Source organism: Macaca mulatta, chromosome 5 (genome assembly GCF_049350105.2).
Source record: "Macaca mulatta isolate MMU2019108-1 chromosome 5, T2T-MMU8v2.0, whole genome shotgun sequence".
NCBI lineage: Eukaryota > Metazoa > Chordata > Mammalia > Primates > Cercopithecidae > Macaca > Macaca mulatta.
In genome coordinates this window covers 96042420-96063346 of record NC_133410.1, presented here as the reverse complement: position 1 = coordinate 96063346, position 20927 = coordinate 96042420, and the positions used below count along the sequence as shown (strand labels likewise).

Below are 20927 nucleotides of genomic sequence, written 5' to 3'. Positions count from 1 at the left end.
GGAGGGGACTGACTATAAAGAGACATGAGAGAACTTTATGTATTCGAAATATGCTGTATCAGGAGTTGGTAAGCTTTTTCTGTAAAGGGTCAGATAGTAAATATTTCAGGCTTTGTGGATCATATGATCTTTATTGTAATGACTGGACTTTGTGGTTGTAGTATGAATGCAGATACAGATGATATATTAAAAAATGAGTATGGACTAGTTCCAATAAAACTATTTATAGAACAGGCAGGCCACAGTTTGCTAACCCTTGTTCTCAAGATTGTGGTGCTGAACTGTATATATATTTTTATATTTTATTTTACTTTACTGTTTTATTTTATTTTGAGATGGGGTCTCATTCTGTTGCTTAGACTGGAACCCAGTGACAAGATCAAAGCATACTGCAGCCTCAAACTCCCAGGCTCAAGTGATCCTACATCAGCCTCTCAACCAGCTGGGATTATAGACATGCATAACTATGCCCAAGCTCAATGGCATATATATTTTAAAAACTCACCGAACACATAAAAATGGTAAATTTTATTGTATATAAATTATACTTCAATAAAGCAGATTTACAAAAGATATTTCAAAAGCAACATAATATATAGCAAAAGTGAAGCCTTAGAAGGTTGTGTTAACAAGATAAAACTTCTTAAGTTAGAAGAAAGATGCTGAAGTTAAAGGGAAATGAAGTAACAGAATATATTATTAGAAGGAATAGGGCAACCTAATATTCATTAGGCATGCTAATTACAGGGAGAAAACTGAAACTTAGAGAAGTTAAATACATTGTCCAAGGTCACTCAGCTAGTTGAAATAAGAATTCAAATGCAAGACTGTCTGCCTGCAAATCCTCATGCAAATTCTTTTCACTGCGCCAATCTGCCTTCTACCTTTATTAATAAAATTATAATGTAACTTCTTACTTTCTACAAGTATAAAAATGTAATAACTAAGAAAAGTGTAGGTCCATAATTTAATATCTTTAAATTTAGACTCAAACAGAACAAACCATCTTGCCTTTCTTTCTTTCCATGAACACTAGATGAAAGGTAATGTAAGTCTGTGAATAAAATCCTGTCATAAATTTTCACAGGGCTGGGAAACTTGGTTTCTTTCTATATGTAGCAGCGAATGGAAGGCATACTGTTACATCCTAGGAAGCTAAAACAGAAGAATGTTCTGAAAATTTGTCTTTTCAATAGAACACTATCTTATATTTGCTATTTGCATTGGAAGTTTACATGGTACTATTTTTCTTGATCATAAATGCACTATTTATCTGAGGTCATATAGAAGCTGGTTATAGGTCTAATAGAACTGTAACCTAATAAGTCATTTTTTTTCTGACTCTCTACCCCCATCTACATTAATTGGCATTTAGTGGGAAGACCATTTTTAAAGGATGTAACTGAATTTTAAGCCTTTTGAGAAAAAGCAAAACAAATAATTCTAGAATCAGTAGGAACTTGCCTCTCTTATCAAGCCATTCACCAAATTCATTTGCTTCTTCTGTATAATGTATTTTGATTTTGAGTATGGAATAAGATAAAAGCATAGGATTAACAGCCAGATAGAGATGGGTTCAAATCATATTTGCCCCATGTCTCTGGGAACATTACATTTCCTCTTTGAGCCTCATTTCCCTTTTTTACAAAATGGGAATTAAAATATCATAATTTTAGTCAGCAATAAATGAGATGAGATTATGCACAGTATCAGTTTTTGGCACTTGAACTCTTAGATATGTGTCCTCTAACACTTCTTGCCTACTTGAAAAAGATATAAAGCTTATCATTTGTAATCTTGCATGCTTACCTTTAAAAATTCTAACTCTGTCTCTTTTTCAGAAGCTCCCACATAGGTATTATGCAATTTGGGTAACTCTTCTTTGATATAGGATAAATCTAGTTTCTCCATCACTCTGGCGGGCAAATAGTGCTCCATTCTAAAGTAAGACACACCATGAACCTAGAAAAAAGAATGTTTTCATAAGCAATTGCTTGCCCTTTATTGGAATAAATCCTCTTCTATCTTAAAGAAGTTCTTGCTTTGGCTAAGAGATGAAGTACTTCTATTTCTACATCTCTCTCTGAGGAATGAGTTTTAGAAGAAATGCGTCAGTCTTTCTTTTTTTATTCACTGAGATAAAATGACTGAACTGATTAGCAAGCTTGATGAGTGTGACATTCAAGGGCCTCATATCACTATAGTTTAGGATGAACGTTGTGAAGGATGCTGCTCCAGTGGCACAGCTTCTAGCCCCTTGCCTCCTCTTAGATCACTTTTATTTAGAAACATCAGACTTTAAGTATACTGTGAGTTCTCCATACAGTAAGCTCTGCCAGGCTGCCAGCCCATTATGTGGAAGGCAGAAGATCCTTTTAATTTATATTTAACTAATAACTCCTGTGTCTAGTCTCTGTAGGTTAGAACTTGGGAGAAGGAGTAAGTGGTAGATATTCCTAAACTCCAAAACAGGATAACTTTAAACAGGAAAAAAAAATCCCACACTTCATGATTTTATATAATTGATATACATGGAGTGCGTGGTCATTTTGAGGTACCAAAGAAGCCTCTAAATCTTCAGATCTAAACATCAAACACGTGAATTATGTTTAGTCATTAACTATGTTAAAGGTAAGAACACCAAACAAAAATGGGCCTGGAAAAAAACATAAATCTTACCTCTGGTTGATAATCTCCATACTCAGCCTGGAGAGCCAAGGATGCCAGCAATAAGGAAGTCTCATCATCACAGTGCATCCTTTCCTCCAAAATATCTTTTCGAAGCTGAAGGTAATACTGATGACATGTCAGAGTATGTCTAAAAAAACAAATACACAGACATCTTGGTCTTTGATTTTGAATACTATGGTGATTTTTATTATAGGCATGTAAGGTTAGTTTCCATGAGTTTATTATTAAGCTTATTATTAAGCTTTTAAGGCATAAGGATTAAAGAAACTGTGTTGAAGGAAATATTACTTTTATGATAAAGCAGACATTATCATTGATTGGAATCAAGTAATTCAGTATCAGTAAGCAAAGGGTCAAAAGACCAGTGTCCGAAAGGAGCAAAAGAGAAACCCTTATGTACTCACTGTATTAGACTAACATCATCCACAAAAAATTTAATTCTGAAAAACAAAGTAAAATTAACAGTGGCTTTGGTCTTTTTCTTTGGTTCTTCTTTCCATCCCTCTGGGGCCACTTTGGTTAATTTTAAGTCAGGATCAACAAAGAAATATTCATTATCTAAAACAGAATGAGAAAAATATTCAGATAAAATAAAAACTACTTTAGTGTTTTCTTCTGATTTCTTCACTTTTTGGTCAGACTTGCATAAAAGAGTATCATATGAGAATATAAATACAAGACTGTTAAAAATGTGGCAGGCAGGGAGCTCTGAGACACTCCATTTAGATGGGAGCCAATATGGCCCACTCTTTTAAGAATGGCGGCTCTAAAGACATACAGTCCTAGATTCAACACCTGGCCACAACATTTACTATCTATATGACACTGGATATATTATTTTACCTCTCTAGACATCAGTTCTCTTGTCTTTAAAATCAGGATAGTGGTAATCCTCGCTTTACAGCATTGTTATAAGGATCAAATGACATAATGAATAAAAACACTTGTTAAAGCACACAGTATATGGTAAACATTTAATAAATATTAGCTAGTACTTATTATTATTGAGCTACCAGCTGAAACCTGGGAGGAATGACATTCATCATTTTATTTTTTAATGTCATTAGTTAACTATTATTTACTCTCTCCAAATAAAAGAATTACTCAATACAATTTGATTTGAGCAGAATCTGTAAGAAAGTAGGTATAGTATAAACAGAAATTTGGATGAACTGAATCAACTTCATGTAGACAATACTGACTGATTAGTCTAAAAGTAAAATTAGTAGTGATAGAACATCAGTAGGTACTAATTGACTATTTATTGGATGAGTCTACAGCATAAATTATTCATTTTTAAGGCACAATAATTCAATAATCTATATTGAGGGAAATATTTCTTTTAGGATACAGAAGATATTATGAGCTTATAGAGTTTTAGGATCCTTTAACCTGTCAGTTGTCATTTATGGTACTTTGCTGTCTAAGCTTTCCAAGTTAAATTCTGAGGTAAAGAGGAATCTGAAATATTAAAGAGTAACTTACAAATATGATTTATTTAAAAAGGAGACAAATTCCAAAAACTTTCTTACTCCTCTGGCAACTCTAACTGGTAAGTAGGAGAGGCTTCTACTGAAGCTGTGTCTTAGACCACCGTGGTTGTGAACATCATGGAGTTAAGTGGATACAATATTTAAAAGATATGTGAAATAACTAATTATAATTGACATTTTTAAAAGTCACTATGATTTTAGGATAGTAGGCTAAATAAATTGATGTGGAAATTCAGAAATAGGGTCTTGCTATATAATCAGACTCATATTAGGATACTAATTTCTAGAGTATACATGTAGGCCATTAACATAGAAAATGGTCCCTGAAATGTAATTAAAATCTATTTTTATATAACCATAGCAAAAAATTTAAAAAAACTTCCCAGTCAGATACAGAAGGTGCCTAACAAACACAGCTATTAAAACAATGAAAGTATCTGAGAGAAGAAAGGGAGTTCATAACTCACTTCTACTGACTAGTTCATTTAGTTACTAATTGTCAAAATGAGGTCAGGCATGGTAACAAACATAGGAAGTCAGCTTGTTGCTAAGTTTCTATACTGTACTCTGAATACAAAATGTCTTGGTACCTTTGAGGGTAGCTAAAGCAAACAAATGATGCTCTACTAAGCCAATATGCGCCACAACCATATCAAACACATCTTTACATATAGTTTTGGTATCACAGGTCAGTTCCAGTCTCTGCCCGTTCAGAAGCATTATGTTTACTTTCCTTCGGTTATCCTCATTCTTCCCTTTCTTAGTCTACAATTGAAAAAATAAATGGCATTCATGAAAATAAGCATTATTAAAATTTTAACTGTTTTTTAGCATTAAATTACTGAAATTATTTTCTAAGTGTGACACAAATTGGTTTTATTACTTACAAGAATAGACCGTGGCAAATCCAAAGATATAAATGGTTCAATTGTCATTTTCACAAACTCAGGGCCAAAGAAATTCTGCAAATCACATAAGCAGAATCAATAGTTTTTACTATTTATTCTAGTTTTTTCCTTGAAAGGAAAAATAATGTAACAATAATAAATTACTTATGAAACTATAAAATCACCACATTAGAACTAGGTGATCTAAAAAAAAGTTGAAGCTTTCAAGAAGACGGTATACCGGAATTTACCAAGAACAGAAATAAATGGAGTATGCCTTACATTAACTTTAAACAAGTTTTTCCCCATCTTTGTTTTCTACTATTGATGCCGATGTCAAAAATAATGCCTGACCTTTATACTGTTTTACAGCGTTTTCACTATTTGGCATCCAGATAGACTCAGACTCAAAAAAAAAAAAATAGTATTCAAGAAGTAATAAAGAGTTATTAAGCTCATATAAGGATTTGGTTTAATATTGCTAATGCATGAAGTGATTGAACAGAATCTCATTGTCTTAGAAAGTGACATTCAGCCTAAAATAGATCGTAGGGTAGGTGTGGTGGCTCACAACTAATCCCAGTGCTTTGGGAGGCTGAGGCAGGAGGATCACTTGAGGCCAGGAGTTTGAGACCAACCTGGGCAACACAGTTAGAACCTGTTTCTACAAAAAATAAAAAAGTAGCTGGGCACTGTCGTGCATGCCTGTAGTTCAGCTACTTAGGAGGCTGAGGCCAGAGGATAACTTGAGCCCAGGAGTTCCAGGCTGCTGTGAGGTATAATCATACCACCACACTCCAGCCTCGCCAACAAAGTAAGACCCTGCCTCTAAAAAAATTAAAAGCAAACAGACAAAAACAAAAAAAAAACTGGTCATAGTTAAAAGACGTCTACTTTGTGTCTATATATATTTACCTGTAATCACTATCTTGGAAACCTATGACACTGTACTTTTTGTTTTAAATAGTGGCAACTAGGGATAGTATCAGTCACATAGTCTCTGACCCCTGTTAATGTCACCAGCAAGAAAATATCTCAGGAAATAAAGGACTCATGAGATGGGGAAAGTGGAGTGCAAACTCTGTACTTACTGCTTCTCAATCTATGATTTCCCTTTTCTCCTCTTGTATATTCTGGGGTTTTGGCCAAAGGGGAGAACTAGTTTAGGAGACAGTTTAAAACAAGTTAGACTCTGGGTGGGAGAAGGTTTGAGAAAAGACTTAAAGATTATATCTTAATGGGCAAAAGGTAGAATGAAACCAGGGCTAATCTTAAGGCCAGAGGCAGGTGGTTTGCATGTATGTGTAGGTGTGTGCTTGAACTAATGGATGTTACCAGAGTTTCATTTTTGTTGGTTTCTTCTTTGCATTTGGTTGTACAGCGCATTGATTGTTTGCTGTAGGAATTCTATTCAATTTAATTGACTGTGTAACACGTGACAGATAACATTTATGTAAAAGTAAACGTTTAACATAAGGGGCTTATTAATATTCAATGAACCAATAGGACACATTTTAAGCAAGAATAGAAATAGAGTAGAAAGAATGAAAGTGGAAGACGGCCAAATAGGAAGAGCTCCAGTCTGCAGCTTCCAGCGTGATCGACACAGAAGATGGGTGATTTCTGCATTTCCAACTGAGGCACCTGGTACATCTCATAGGGATTGGTTGGACAGTGGGTGCAGCCCTTGGGGGGCAAGCTGAAGCCGGTGGGGAGTGGGGTGTTGCCTCACCCAGGAAGCCCAAGTGGTAGGGGGATTTCCTTTTCCTAACCAAGGGAAGCTGAGACAAACTGCACCTGGAACAACAGAACACTCCCACCCAAATACTGCACTTTGCCCACAGTCTTAGCAACCAGCAGACCAGGAGATTTTCTCCTGTTCCTGGCTCGACAGGTCCCACAACCATGGAGCCTTGCTCACTGCTGGCACAGCAGTCTGAGATCAACTTGCAAGGCTGCAGCCTGGTGGCGGAAGGGATGTCCGCCATTGCTGAGGCTTGAGTAGGTAAACAAAGCGGCTGGGAAGCTCGAACTGGGTAGAGCCCACTGCAGCTCAGCAAGGCCTGCTGCCTCTATAGACTCCACCTCTGTGGGCAGGGCATAGCTGAACAAAAGGCAGCAGAAAATTCTGCAGACTTAAACATTCCTGTCTGACAGCTCTGAAGAGAGCAGTGGTTCTCCCAGCATGGCATCTGAACTCTGAGAATGGGTCCTTGACCCCCCCCATAGCCTAACTGGGAGACACCTCCCAGTAGGGGCTGACAGACACCTCATACAGTTGGGTGCCCCTCTGGGACAAAGCTTCCAGAGGAAGGATCAGGCAGCAATATTTGCTGTTCTGCAGCATCCACTGGTGATACCCAGGCAAACAGGGTCTGGAGTGGACCTCCAGCAAACTCCAAAAGACCTGCAGCTGAGGGATCTGACTATTAGAAGAAAAACTAGCAAACAGAAAGGAATAGCATCAATATCAACAAAAAAGGACATCTACAACAAACCCCATCTGTAGGTCACCAACATCAAAGACCAAAGGTAGATAATACCACAAAGATGGGGAGAAACCAGAGCAGAAAAGCTGAAAATTCTAAAAACCAGAGTGCCTCTTCTCCTCCAAAGGATCGCAGCTCCTCACCAGCAACAGAACAAAGCTGGATGGAGAATGACTTTGACAAGTTGACAGAAGTAGGTTTCAGAAGCTTGGTAATAACAAACTTTGAGCTAAAGGAGCATGTTCAAACCCATTGCAAGGAAGCTAAAAACCTTGCAAAATGGTTAGATGAATGGCTAACTAGAATAAACAGTGTAGAGAAGACCTTAAAAGACCTGATGGAGCTGAAAACCATGGCACAAGAACTTTGTGACACATGCACAAGCTTCAATAGCTGATTTGATCAAGTGGAAGAAAGGGTATCACTGATTGAAGATCAAATTAATGAAATAAAGCGAGAAGGCAAGTTTACAGAAAAAAAGAGTAAAAAGAAACGAACAAAGCCTCCAGGAAATATGGGACTATGTGAAAAGATCAAATCTACCTATGACTGTGTACCAGAAAGTGACGGGGAGAATGGAAGCAAGCTGGAAAACACTCTTTAGGATACTATTCAGGAGAACTTCCCCAACCTAGCAAGGCAGGCCAACATTCAAATTCAGGAAATACAGAGACCACCACAAAGATACTCCTTGAGAAGAACAATCCCAAGACACATAATTGTCACATTCACCAAGGTTGAAATGAAGGAAAAAATGTTAAGGGCAGACAGAGAGAAAGGTCAGGTTACCCACAAAGGGAAGCCCAACAGACTAACAGCAGATCTCTCTGCAGAAACCCAACAAGCCAGAAGAGAGTGGTGGCCAATATTCAATATTCTTAAAGAAAAGAATTTTCAACCCAGAATTTCATATCCAGCCAAACTAAGCTTCATAAGTTAAGGAGAAATAAATTCCTTTGCAGACAAGCAAATGCTGAGAGATTTTTGTCACCACCAGGCCTGCCTTACAAGAGCTCCTGAAGGAAGCACTAAACATGGATAGGAACAACCAGTACCAGCCACTGCAAAAACATGCCAAATTGTAAAAACCATCGATGCTATGAAGAAATTGCCCCAATTAATGGGCAAAATGACCAGATAACATCATAATGACAGGATCAAATTCACACATAACAATATTAACCTTAAATGTAAATGGGCTAAATGCCCCAATTAAAAGATACAGACTGGCAAATTGGATAGTCAAGACTCATTGGTGTGCTGTATTCAGGAGACCCATCTCACATGCAGAGATACACATAGGCTCAAAATAAAGGGATGGAGGAAGATCTACCAAGCAAATGGAAACCAAAAAAAAAAAAAAAAAAAAAAAAAGTGGGGGTTGCAATTCTAGTCTCTGATAAAACAGACTTTAAACCAACAAAGATCAAAAGAGACAAAGAAGGCCATTACATAATGGTAAAGGGATCAATTCAACAAGAAGAGCTAAATATCCTAAATATATATGCACCCAAGACAGGAGCACCCAGATTCATAAAGCAAGTCTTTAGAGACCTACAAAGAGACTTAGACACCCACACAACAATAATGGGAGACTTTAATACCCCACTGTCAATATTAGATCAACGAGACAGAAGGTTAACAAGGATATCCAGGACTTAAACTCAGCTCTGCAACAAGTGGACCTAATAGACATCTACAGAACTCTCCACCCCAAATCAACAGAATATACATTCTTCTCAGCACCACATCACACTTATTCTAAAATTGACCACACAATTGGAAGTAAAGCACTCTTCAGCAAATGTAAAAGAACAGAAATCACAACAAACTGTCTCTCAGACCACAGTGTGATCAAATTAGAACTCAGGATTAAGAAACTCACCCAAAACCACACAACTGCATGGAAACTGAACAACCTGCTCCTGAATGACTACTGCGTACATAACGAAATGAAGGCAGAAATAAAGATGTTCTTTGAAACCAATGAGAACAAAGACACAATGTACCAGAATCTCTGGGACACATTTAAAGCAGTGTGTAGAGGGAAATTTATAGCACTAAATGCCCACAAGAGAAAGCAGAAAAGATCTAAAACCGACACCCTAACATTACAATTAAAAGAACTAGAGAAGCAAGAGGAAACACATTCAAAAGCTAGCAGAAGGCAAGAAATAACTAAGATCAGAGGAGAACTGAAGGAGACAGAGACACAAAAAACCCTTCAAAAAACTCAATGAATCCAGAAGCTAGTTGTTTGAAAAGATCAACAAAATACACCGCTAGCAAGACTAATAAAGAGAAAAGAGAGAAGAATCAAATAGATGCAATAAAATATGATAAAGGGATATCACCACTGACCCCACAGAAATACAAACTACCATCAGAGAATACTATAAACACTTTGATGCAAATAAACTAGAAAACCTAGAAGAAATGGATAAATTCCTGGACACACACACTCTCCCAAGACTAAGCCAGGAAGAACTTGAATCCCTGTATAGACTAATAACAGGCTCTGAAATCGAGGCAATAATTAACAGCCTACCAACCAAAAAAAGTCCAGGACCAGATGGATTTACAGCCAAATTCTACCAGAGGTACAAGAAGGAGCTGGTACCATTCCTTCTGAAACTATTCCAATCAACAGAAAAAGAGGTAACTCATTTTATGAGGCCAACATCATGCTGATACCAAAGCCTGGCAGAGACACAACAAAAAAACAGAATTTTAGACCAATATCCCTGATGAACATCGATGCAAAAATCCTCAGTAAAATACTAGCAAACCGAATCCAGCAGCACATCAAAAAGCTTATCCACCATGATGATCAAGTCGGCTTCATCCCTGGGATACAAGGCTGGTTCAACATATGCAAATCAATAAATGTAATCCATCACATAAACAGAATCAATGACAAAAACAACATAATTATCTCAATAGATGCAGAAAAGGCCTTCAACACAATTAATCAGCCCTTCATTCTAAAAACTCTCTATAAACTAGGTATTGATGGAACCTACTTCAAAATAATAAATGCTATTTATGACAAACCCACAGCCAGTATCACACTAAATGAGCAAAAACTGGAAGCATTCCCTTTGAAAACTGGCACAAGACAGGGATGCCCTCTCTCTCCACTCCTATTCAACATAGTGTTGGAAGTTCTGGCCAGGGCAATCAGGCAAGAGAAGGAAATAAAGGGTATTCAACTAGGAAAAGAGGAAGTCAAATAGTCCCTGTTTGCAGATGATATAATTGTATATTTAGAAAACCCACTGTCTCAGCCCAAAATCTCCTGAAGCTGATAAACAACTTCAGCAAAGTCTCAGGATACAAAATCAATGTGCAAAAATCACAAACATTCCTATACACCAATAACAGACAAACAAAGAGCCAAATCATGAGTGAACTCCCATTCACAATAGCTACAAAGAGAATAAAATACCTTTACAAGGGATGTGAAGGACCTCTTCAAGCAGAACAACAAACCACTCCTCAATGACATAAAAGAGGACACAAACAAATGGAAGAACATTCCATGCTCATGAATAGGAAGAATCAATATCGTGAAAATGGCCATACTGCCCAAGGCAATTTGTAGATTCAATGCCATCCCCATCAGGCTGCCAATGACTTTCTTCACAGAATTGGAAAAAACTACTTTAAAGTTCATATGGAACCAAAAAAGAGCCCACATAGTGAAGACAATCCTAAGCAAAAAGAACAAAGCTGGAGGCATCACGCTACCTGACTTCAAACTATACTACAAGGCTACAGTAACCAAAACAGCATGGTACTGGTACCAAAACAGATATATAGACCAATGGAACAGAAGAGAGGTCTCAGAAATAATACCACACATCTACAACCATCTGATCTTTGACAAACTTGACAAAAACAATCAATGGGGAAAGGATTCCCTATTTAATAAATGGTGCTGAGAAAACTGGCTAGCCATATGTAGAAAGTTGAAACTGGATCCCTTCCTTACACCTTATACAAAAATTAATTCAAGATAGATTAAAGAGTTAAATGTTAGACCTAAAACCATAAAAATCCCAGGAGAAAACCTAGGCAATACCATTCAGGACATAGGGATGGGTAAGGACTTCATGACTAAAACACCAAAAGCAATGGCAACAAAAGCCAAAATTGACAAATGGGATCTAATTAAACTAAAGAGCTTCTGCACAGCAAAAGAAACTAGCATCAGAGTAAACAGGCAATCTACTGAATGGGAGAAAATTTTTGCAATCTACCCATCTGACAAAAGGCTAATATCCAGAATCTACAGAGAACTTCAACAAATTTACAAGAAGAAAACAAACAACCCCATCAAAAGTGGGCAAAGGATATGAAGAGACACTTCTCAAAAGAAGACATTTGTCTTCGCCCTCTCTTGCGGGTCGGGGTTACATGGCGATGACTGTGGCAAAGCGAGAGCCTCGGAGACACCTCTGCCGCCAGCACAGCCGGAGACCTGAGCCGACACTGGGGGCTCTCTGCAAGCCCCACACTCTCTCGATGAGTCAGAGAAGTCTCGTTGTATCAGCGTAAGATGGATGGGAGCTTTGATTGTGATTGTGGTGAGCTGGAGCCACCTGATCACGAACAAAAGACATCTTCTGTTAACCAACAACTGCCACAGCTTCCTGTTGAAATAAATATATAGCAACAAAGGAAGAAAAGAAGCAAAACAGAAATAGTGCTTATCAGCACCTTAGAATGATGCTGCTCAGGACCAATCCAACACTGAATGTATCTTCACTGTGAGGAGAATGTTCATAGAAGCCTGTTGTGTGCATATTTATTCACATTTTTGTTAAATGTTAAATCATTTAGCATGGTAATTTGAGTGTACAGTATGTCATTTCATTCCGTTTGAGTTTCTTGTTTTCTTTAAATGTCTGCAGAGTTGCTGCCGCTTTCTTGAGCTATGAGTACTGCAATCTTTTTAATTCTCAATATGAGTAGAGCTTTTTGAGCTTTAAATCTAAGGGGAACTCAACAGGCCTGTCTGGCATATGCAATGAACATCAAGAAACCATCTTGCTGTGGAAGCATAATTATTTTTCTTCTCACTTTTGAAAGATCTTTCCTTTTGATGCCAGTTTTCTTCCTTGTTTACACAAGTTCAATTCGAAGGGAAAAGGCAATAGTAAGGGTTTCAAAATGGCAGAGAAATTTGAAAGTCTCATGAACATTCATGGTTTTGATCTGGGTTCTAGGTATATGGACTTAAAACCATTGGTTGTGAAGGCAATGGCTTAGTTTCTTCTGCTGTAGACAATACCTGTGACAGAAGAGTAGCCATCAAGAAAACTGCCCTTACTGATCCCTAGAGTATCAAACATGCTCTACGTGAAATCAAAATTATTAGAAGACTTGACCATAGTAACACTGTGAAAGTGTTTGAAATTCTTGGTCCCAGTGGAAGCCAATAAACAGACGATGTGGGCTCTCTTATGGAACTGAACAGTGTTTACATTGCTCAGGAGTACATGGAGACTTGGCTAATGTGCTGGAGCAGGGCCCTGTACTGGAAGAGCGTGCCAGACTGTTCATGTATCAGCTGCTACAGGGGCTCAAGTATATTCACTCTGCAAATGTACTGCACAGAGATCTCAAACCAGCTAATCTTTTCATCAATACTGAAGACTTGGTGCTGAAGATAGGTGACTTTGGTCTTGCATGGATCATGGATCCTCATTATTCCCAAAAGGGTCATCTTTCTGAAGGATTGGTTACTAATTGGTACAGATCTCCACGTCTTTTACTTTCTCCTAATGATTACACTAAAGCCATTGACATGTGGGCTGCAGGCTGCATTCTTTGCTGAAATGCTGACTGGTAAAACCTTTTTGCAGGTGCACACGAACTTGAACAGATGCAGCTGATTTTAAAATCTATTCCTGTTGTACATGAGGAAGATCATCAGGAGCTTCTCAGCATAATTCCAGTTTACATTAGAAATGACATGACTGAGTCACACAAACCTTTAACTCAGCTGCTTCCAGGAATCAGTCGAGAAGCACTGGATTTCCTGGAACAAATTTTTATATTTAGCCCCATGGATCGGTTAATAGCAGAAGAAGCGCTCTCCCATCCTTACATGAGCATATATTCTTTTCCAATGGATGAGTCAACTTCAAGCCATCCTTTTCATATTGAAGATGAAGTTGATGATATTTTGCTTATGGATGAAACTCACAGTCACATTTATAACTGGGAAAGGTACCATGATTGTCAGTTTTCAGAGCATGATTGGCCTATACATAACAACTTTGATATTGATGAAGTTCAGCTTGATCCAAGAGCTCTGCCCGATGTCACTGATGAAGAAGAAGTACAAGTTGATCCCTGAAAATATTTGGAGGGAGATCGGGAAAAGTATCTGGAGGATCCTGCTTTTGATACCAATTACTCTACTGAGGCTTGTTGGCAATACTCAGATCATCATGAAAACAAATATTGTTATCTGGAGTGTAGCCATACTTGTAACTACAAAACGAGCTCATCATCATATTTAGATAACTTAGTTTGGAGAGAGAGTGAAGTTAACCATTACTATGAACCCAAGTTTATTATAGATCTTTCCAGTTGGAAAGCACAAAGCAAAGAAAAATCTGATAAGAAAGGCAAATCAAAGTGTGAAAGGAATGCATTGGTTAAAGCCCAGATAGCACTAGAGGAAGCATCACAGCAAATGGCTGCAAAAGAAAGGGAAAAGAATCAGGGATTTGAATTTGATTCCTTTATTGCAGGAACTATTCAACTTAGTTCCCAAGATGAGCCTGCTGATGTTATTGATAAATTAAATGACTTGAAGAGCTCAGTGTCCCAACTAGAATTGAAAAGTTTGATATCAAAGTCAGTAAGCTGAGAAAAACAGGAAAAAGGAATGGCAAATCTGGCTCAATTAGAAGCCTTGTACCACTCTTCTTGGGACAGCCAGTTTGTGAGTGGTGGGGAGGACTATTATCTCATCAATCAGTTGTGTGAGGTAAGGAAGGATGAACAACTTGAGAAGGAAAACACACTAGTTACTTGGACAAGTTCTCTAGCAGGAAAGAAGATACTGAAATGCTAGAAACTGAGCCAGTAGAAGATGGGAGGCTTGGGGAGAAAGGACATGAGGAAGGATTTCTGAACAACAGTGGGGAGTTCCTCTTTAACAAGCAGCTCGAGTCCATAGACATCCCACAGTTTCACAGTCCAGTTGGGTCACCACTTAAGTCAATACAGTCCACATACCTTCTGCTATGAAATCTTCCCCTCAAATTCCTCATAAAACATACAGCAGCATTCTGATACATCTGAACTAAAACACTCAGCAGACATTTATCTTTGTATTCTTCAGGAAATGTGTTTTGTCTTCTTTTATTACTAGTGTTTAAGTCATTTTTTACTTGAATCAGATGGTGTCATTTAGTAAGGATTTTATGAGTTATTGGTTTTTAAAATCCAAACTTTCTTTTTCTACATGTGAGACAGTTTTCATTTTAACTGGCATGTCATTTGCACACAAAAATAAAGACTAGAGCAAAATAACGTAACGCAGGAGGAGAAAAGAAATGCACTAAGTAAAGAACATTCTCTCATAGAACAATGATCTGTTTTACAGGAAACAAACCTTGCCTTGAAATTTATACAGTGAGACTGTACATAATTGCATGAAAGTAGCTATTTTTTCTAAGACATTTTTCATTCATGAGTATTTTCAAGTTGTTCATACTGTACACATTTCTTAAAACACATGATACCGGCAACAAGTGAAAATGAATGCCGAATTAGGTACACATGTGTTATCTACCTCAAGGTAACAAGAGTATGTGGCAAAACATATACCACTCTTAGTGCTTCACAAAATGCACTTCTATTTAGCCAGTGTTTATTGTAGTAAACTATTCTTAGTAAAACTGATTCATTGTTTATAAATGTTCTGGTATGCATTCTTCATAGTAAAGTGTTAATACATCACATCTTATTTATTTTAGCAAATCAGTATATTTTCTGTATTTAATTATAAAAATTGGCTTAGTTTTAAAAACTTATTTGCAAATACACTTTTTCCATTTGTCACTATGGTTTGTTGCCTACCTAGCTGAATCTATAATGTCAGCTTATCCTAAGGCTGTCCACGTACTTAATTTACTTAAGTGTTCATTTCAAGTAACATACTCACTGTGTATAGGAATTTGTATTTTGGAGGTGCTTGATCTATCTACAAAGAAAAATTAATTAGGAATTACTTGATTATAAAATGCTCCTAGAAGTCTTAATTGTGTTTGTTTTTTTAAAAAAACGAATGTTAGACTTGTGTGCATGGAAGTAATTAAGGTGCATCATTATTGTAGTTTAAAAGTTGTACATGACAAGATATTTTGTTTTTACTGTGTGTTTTTACTGAATGATCTATTCCCCATCCCAAGGCAAGCATGAATAAAATTAGGTTAAATGTAAAAAAAAAAAGAAGACATTTATGCAGCCAACAGACACATGAAAAAATGCTCATCATCACTGGTTATCAGAGAAATGCAAATCAAAAACACAATGAGATACCATCTCATGCCAGTTAGAATGGTGATCATTAAAACGTTAGGGAACAACAGATGCTGGAGAGGATGTGGAGAAATAGGAATGCTTTTACACTGTTGGTGGGAGTGTAAAGTAGTTCAACCTTTGTGGAAGACTGTGGCGATTACTCAAGAATCTAGAACTAGAAATACCATTTGACCCCGCAATCCCAATCCTGGGTCTATACCCAAAGGATTATAAATCATGCTACTATAAAGACACATGCATACGTATGTTTATTGCAGCACTATTCACGATAGCAAAGACTTGGAACCAACCCAAATGTCCAACTGGATAAAGAAAATGTGGCACATATACACTATGGAATACTATGCAGCTATAAAAAAGGATGAGTTAATGTCCTTTGCAGGGACATGGATGAAGCTGGAAACCATCATTCTCAGGAAAGTATCACAAGAACAGAAAACCAAACACCACATGTTCTCACTCATGGGTGGGAACTGAACAATAAGAACACTTGGATACAGGGCGGGGAACCTCACACACCAGGGCCTTTCAGGGGGTGGGGAGCTGGGGGAGGGATAGCATTAGGAGAAACACCTAATGTAATGTAAAATGACGAGTTGATAGGTGCAGCAAACCAACATGACACATGTACACCTATGTAACAAACCTGCACATTGTGCACATGTCCCCTAGAACTTAAAGTATATATATAAAAGAAGAATAAACTGGTCTGCCATGGGAAACACAGAATCTAATAAAGATCAACTATGGCAATAGGGTATGAAGAAGTTAAGATGAGTCTGCACCAAAAGAAAAAAAAATCCTAAAAATTTTTGTTTTGGGAAAGAATATTAATTTAAAGCGTACTTCCAAACCCCATTACCCTTTTCGGCCTCAGAAATATAACCTCCAGCTCTTTTCAGAAAAAACACTATGTAGTCCTTTAATGACCAGTAGTTCAAATTATCTAATCACTGACACAGAATATCTCTGATGAAGAAATGTTTTGTTTGAAATAGCTAGAAATTGACTGCCTAAGAAAGGAAACAGGATTTTAGCAAAATGACATATAACAGTGGCATGCTATAAAGGTACGATCTATAATTTATGAATTGTGAATGAACCAAAGTCTAGCTTAGCTATCTAAAACTAAGGTTTAAGAAAAAGGGGTGTATATGTATGTGCCGTTTGTGCTGCTCACTGAATTATTATATTGGAAGCCCATACTATATTGTATGACATCCTACCTATTACTTAGTTTTGATGTAGATATTGGTAATAAATTGATGAAGCCTTATTGAATTTCTTCCTTTTGCCTGAAATATGTTCAGTTACATTTTATTGGAATCTAAAAACTTCAAAAATTGGGTAGTGTTTTGTAAACTACAATCCAATTCCACATTTTAAAAATTAGCACAATGAGGAATAAAGAGGTTTTAAAATTTACATAAAGTCATATAACAGCATCATAAGGAATAGAATACATGTCTTCCAATTTGTAGTTCAATGCAATTTTCACCACACAAAAGTTTTTTCTCCTTAGAGAAAAAATTTCTCTAAGGAAATTTTTTTTCCTTTCTTAAGGAAATTTGAATTCTATTAACTTCAGAGCATACAAATGTGCTTTTAAGATAATTCTCTGAAGCAAAGAACAGAAAATGAAAATAGTATAGGGTAATATAATTTCTTAGTGCAGAACTAAAAAGAAAAAATCATTCTAGATTTTACCAGGTTTACTATTATTTATTTTGCTTTTGAAGAATTATTTTAAACTAACATTACAAATAAAATATTGCTTCACCTTTCAAGTTGGTGATAGTAAAAAAGAATGATAATATCCAGAATAGGTAAGAATATGAAGAAACAGGCATGATCATAGGAAGAAAAAACTGGCACAAACTTTTGGAAGGGTAATTTGACAATATGTATCAAATGTCTTAAACGGTGTCTGCCTTTGACTAGGCTATTTTACTTGGAGAAAGTTATCTGCAATGAGTTAGCTACAGGGATGTTCATTAAAGCATCTGTCCCCAATCTTTTTGGCACCAGGAAAGGGTTTTGTGGAAGAAAATTTTTCCACGGATAGGTAGGAGTGGATGGTTTTGGGATGAAACTGTTCCACCTCAGATCATCAGGCATTAGATTCTCATAAGGAACATGTAACGCAGTTCACAACAGGGCTCATGCTCCTATGAGAATCTAACGTTGACGCTGATCTGAAGGAGGTAGAGCTCAGGTGGCAATGCTAGCTCCTTGCTCACCTCCTGCTGTGACCAGGCCATGGACCAATGCTGACTTGTGGAGCCCTGCTTTAGAGCATTACTTTCAACAGCAAATTAGAAACATTTAAAATGTCCAATAATTGGAACTCACTAAAGAAATTATAGTACACAGTAAAGTCATGTAATAAAGTATTTTATAACACTAACAATAATATAGAAGTTGTAAAATGTTTAAGATAGTTTACATGAGAAAAGAACCGTTCATTTTGATTTTATGTTTATAAAAATATATTTAAAGTCAGGGTGAAAGAAAAATATACCAACTAGAAGAACAGACACATAAAAATATCCTTCCACATGATACAAGACACAGACTTGTTCCTTCCTGTCTTTGGATACTGTAAATGTGAGGATATGATGTCTGGAGCTAATGGAGTCCTCTTTTAACTATAAAGTCAATTATTACTAAAATTCTGAGAATGATGGAGCAGCAAGATGAAATGCACTTGATAACATTCTTGAACTTTGGAACTAATCTTGAACTTTCCATGTCTGATCTTCTCAACATATGGAATAATAAATTTCTTAATATTAAAAAATAATCTCCCACAATACCACATACAGCCAGTTAACTTTAAGGATTACAAATATACTTTTAAAGTATATAGTTAGGACACTCTAAATTCATCTAAGTTATTTTTTAAATGAAATAATGAAAATAGCTAAATGTTTATTTTAATATCAACCAAAAGATATTTAATCCCAGTGGAAATGAATATGGGATTTCAGTTTCATCTACAGGTAACTTTAGATGGATACCTATAGCAATTTTTAAAAGTACTTTGCCCAAGAGTTCCCTGTGAGAGCAGGTTTAGATGTGTAGTGACCTGAGAATCAACTTACCCTCAGTTTTCTTTGGGTCATGGCCGTTTCTAGGGCAATTTCTCTTAATGGATCCCTGGTGATGTCAAGCATGGACGCTTTGATTGTGTCTCCCGGATATAAGCTCAACCGAGACTGCCTAAGGGCCATTTTGGCTTGCAGCTGCATCAGTTCTTCTTCTTGCCGTTTTAGCATGATCTCTTGATTAATTAAGTTGCCTTCAAAGGGTGTTTCATATTGTCTGCTATATAGAAAAGAGGAGACAGGTGAGGATTGGGAGGAAAACAATTGTTTTAAGGCTAATCAAGCAAACTTCATTTTAAGTAAGGTTGCAAGAGCTTAATCAAATTTTATTTTCCCATCTCAGAAGAATCTTTGCATTACATAGTATAGTATGAAGAAATATATAGGCTGGGCGTGGTGGCTCATGCCTGTAATCCCAGCACTTTGGGAGGTGAGGCGGTTGGATCACTTCAGTCCAGGAGTTCGAGACTAGCCTGGGCAACATGGTGAAACCCTGTCTCTACAAAAAATACAAAAAATTAGCTGGCCAAGGTGGCACACACCCGTAGTCCTGGCTACTCAGGAGGCTGAGGCGTAGAATTGAGTGAGCCTGGGGGTGAGGGGGTTGAGACTGCAGTGAGCTGGGATGGTACTACTGCACTCCACCCTGGGTGACAGAAGAAAGGAGAGGAGAGGAGACTGAGAGGGGGAGGGGAAGGAGGAGAGAGAGGGGAAAGGGGGGATGGGGGAGGGGGAAGGGAAGGAAATATGTATTTGATCTTTGTCCCCAGTTCTTGACAATGAGCTCCTAAAACCCTTGAAGTCTCTTGGGTGTTAGGAGCCTCTTGTTGTAGTAATGAAACTCTGATCATACTACCTATATAAAACAGAATTTGGACATTACTCCCTGCTCTCCCTATTCCCTTAGGTAGCTTTATCTTTCTTCAAGGCACCATCATTATATGGCAGTATTATTATTTACTTGCTTTTTCATAGTTATTGGCTATCTCTCATTTCCCTCAAGGGACTTTCTGTGTTGTTCACAACTCTATCTCCAGTATCTAAAAGCACCTAGTACATGGCAGGTGCTCAATGATTACTTGTAAAGTCAATAACTGAATGTAATTTTATGGCTCACTCTCACTTAAGGGGAGGGTCAAAGATAATAGTAAGACCTTGAATGCACACATTTACACTCAAACCTGTTATTTTCATAAAATATTACAGTCTTCTAGCTAAAATTATTTCACATCAGAGCTACTAAAAGGTAGCAAAAATAATTATCACTGTTATCTCTCCAAATATGATATCTAACCAAAACTTCTATAAAAACTGAAAAGTTTGAGACAAAAGTCAAAAACAAAAACAACTCTGTTTGGAGTGGAAACAAAGGTTACCTCAACAAGCAGAGAGGCACAGAGGCAGTGGGAACGTACTATGTATAAACTTACTTCAAAAGCTAATATATAAAAAGGCTTAGAAATTCTCTTTGGAAACCACTTTGAATGCCCTTTTTGGTCACTGAAAGACACTTTTGATAGCTCAGAATAAAAAAATTACTCATTCTGCTGCATCTGACTCATAATTTCCTGTTAATCTCCCCCCACCCCACTACGATACAAATCAATAGCACTCTCTGGATCTGTTTTGCCATTTTATTCCAGCTAAAGGGAATGGAAACTTTTGTAAAGAAGCATGCAACATGTACAAATA

General features: G+C 37.1%; 1 protein-coding gene and 1 pseudogene across 33 annotated transcripts in view; one reads left to right on the top strand and one right to left on the bottom strand.

Moving 5' to 3' along the window:
* PTPN13 (protein tyrosine phosphatase non-receptor type 13) overlaps positions 1–20927 on the bottom strand; it is a 224210-nt gene that overhangs the window by 82922 nt on the left and 120361 nt on the right. For all 33 annotated transcript variants that reach the window (XM_078001959.1, XM_078001963.1, XM_078001960.1 and 30 more), the window contains 6 exons: positions 19233–19455; positions 5072–5146; positions 4775–4949; positions 3096–3249; positions 2680–2818; positions 1810–1962 (listed from right to left, as the gene is read on the bottom strand). In XM_078001959.1, the coding sequence (XP_077858085.1) occupies positions 1810–1962; positions 2680–2818; positions 3096–3249; positions 4775–4949; positions 5072–5146; positions 19233–19455 (919 nt within the window). The remainder of the gene's footprint in view (positions 1–1809; positions 1963–2679; positions 2819–3095; positions 3250–4774; positions 4950–5071; positions 5147–19232; positions 19456–20927) is intronic.
* LOC144340802 (mitogen-activated protein kinase 6 pseudogene) lies at positions 12736–14888 on the top strand (annotated as a pseudogene).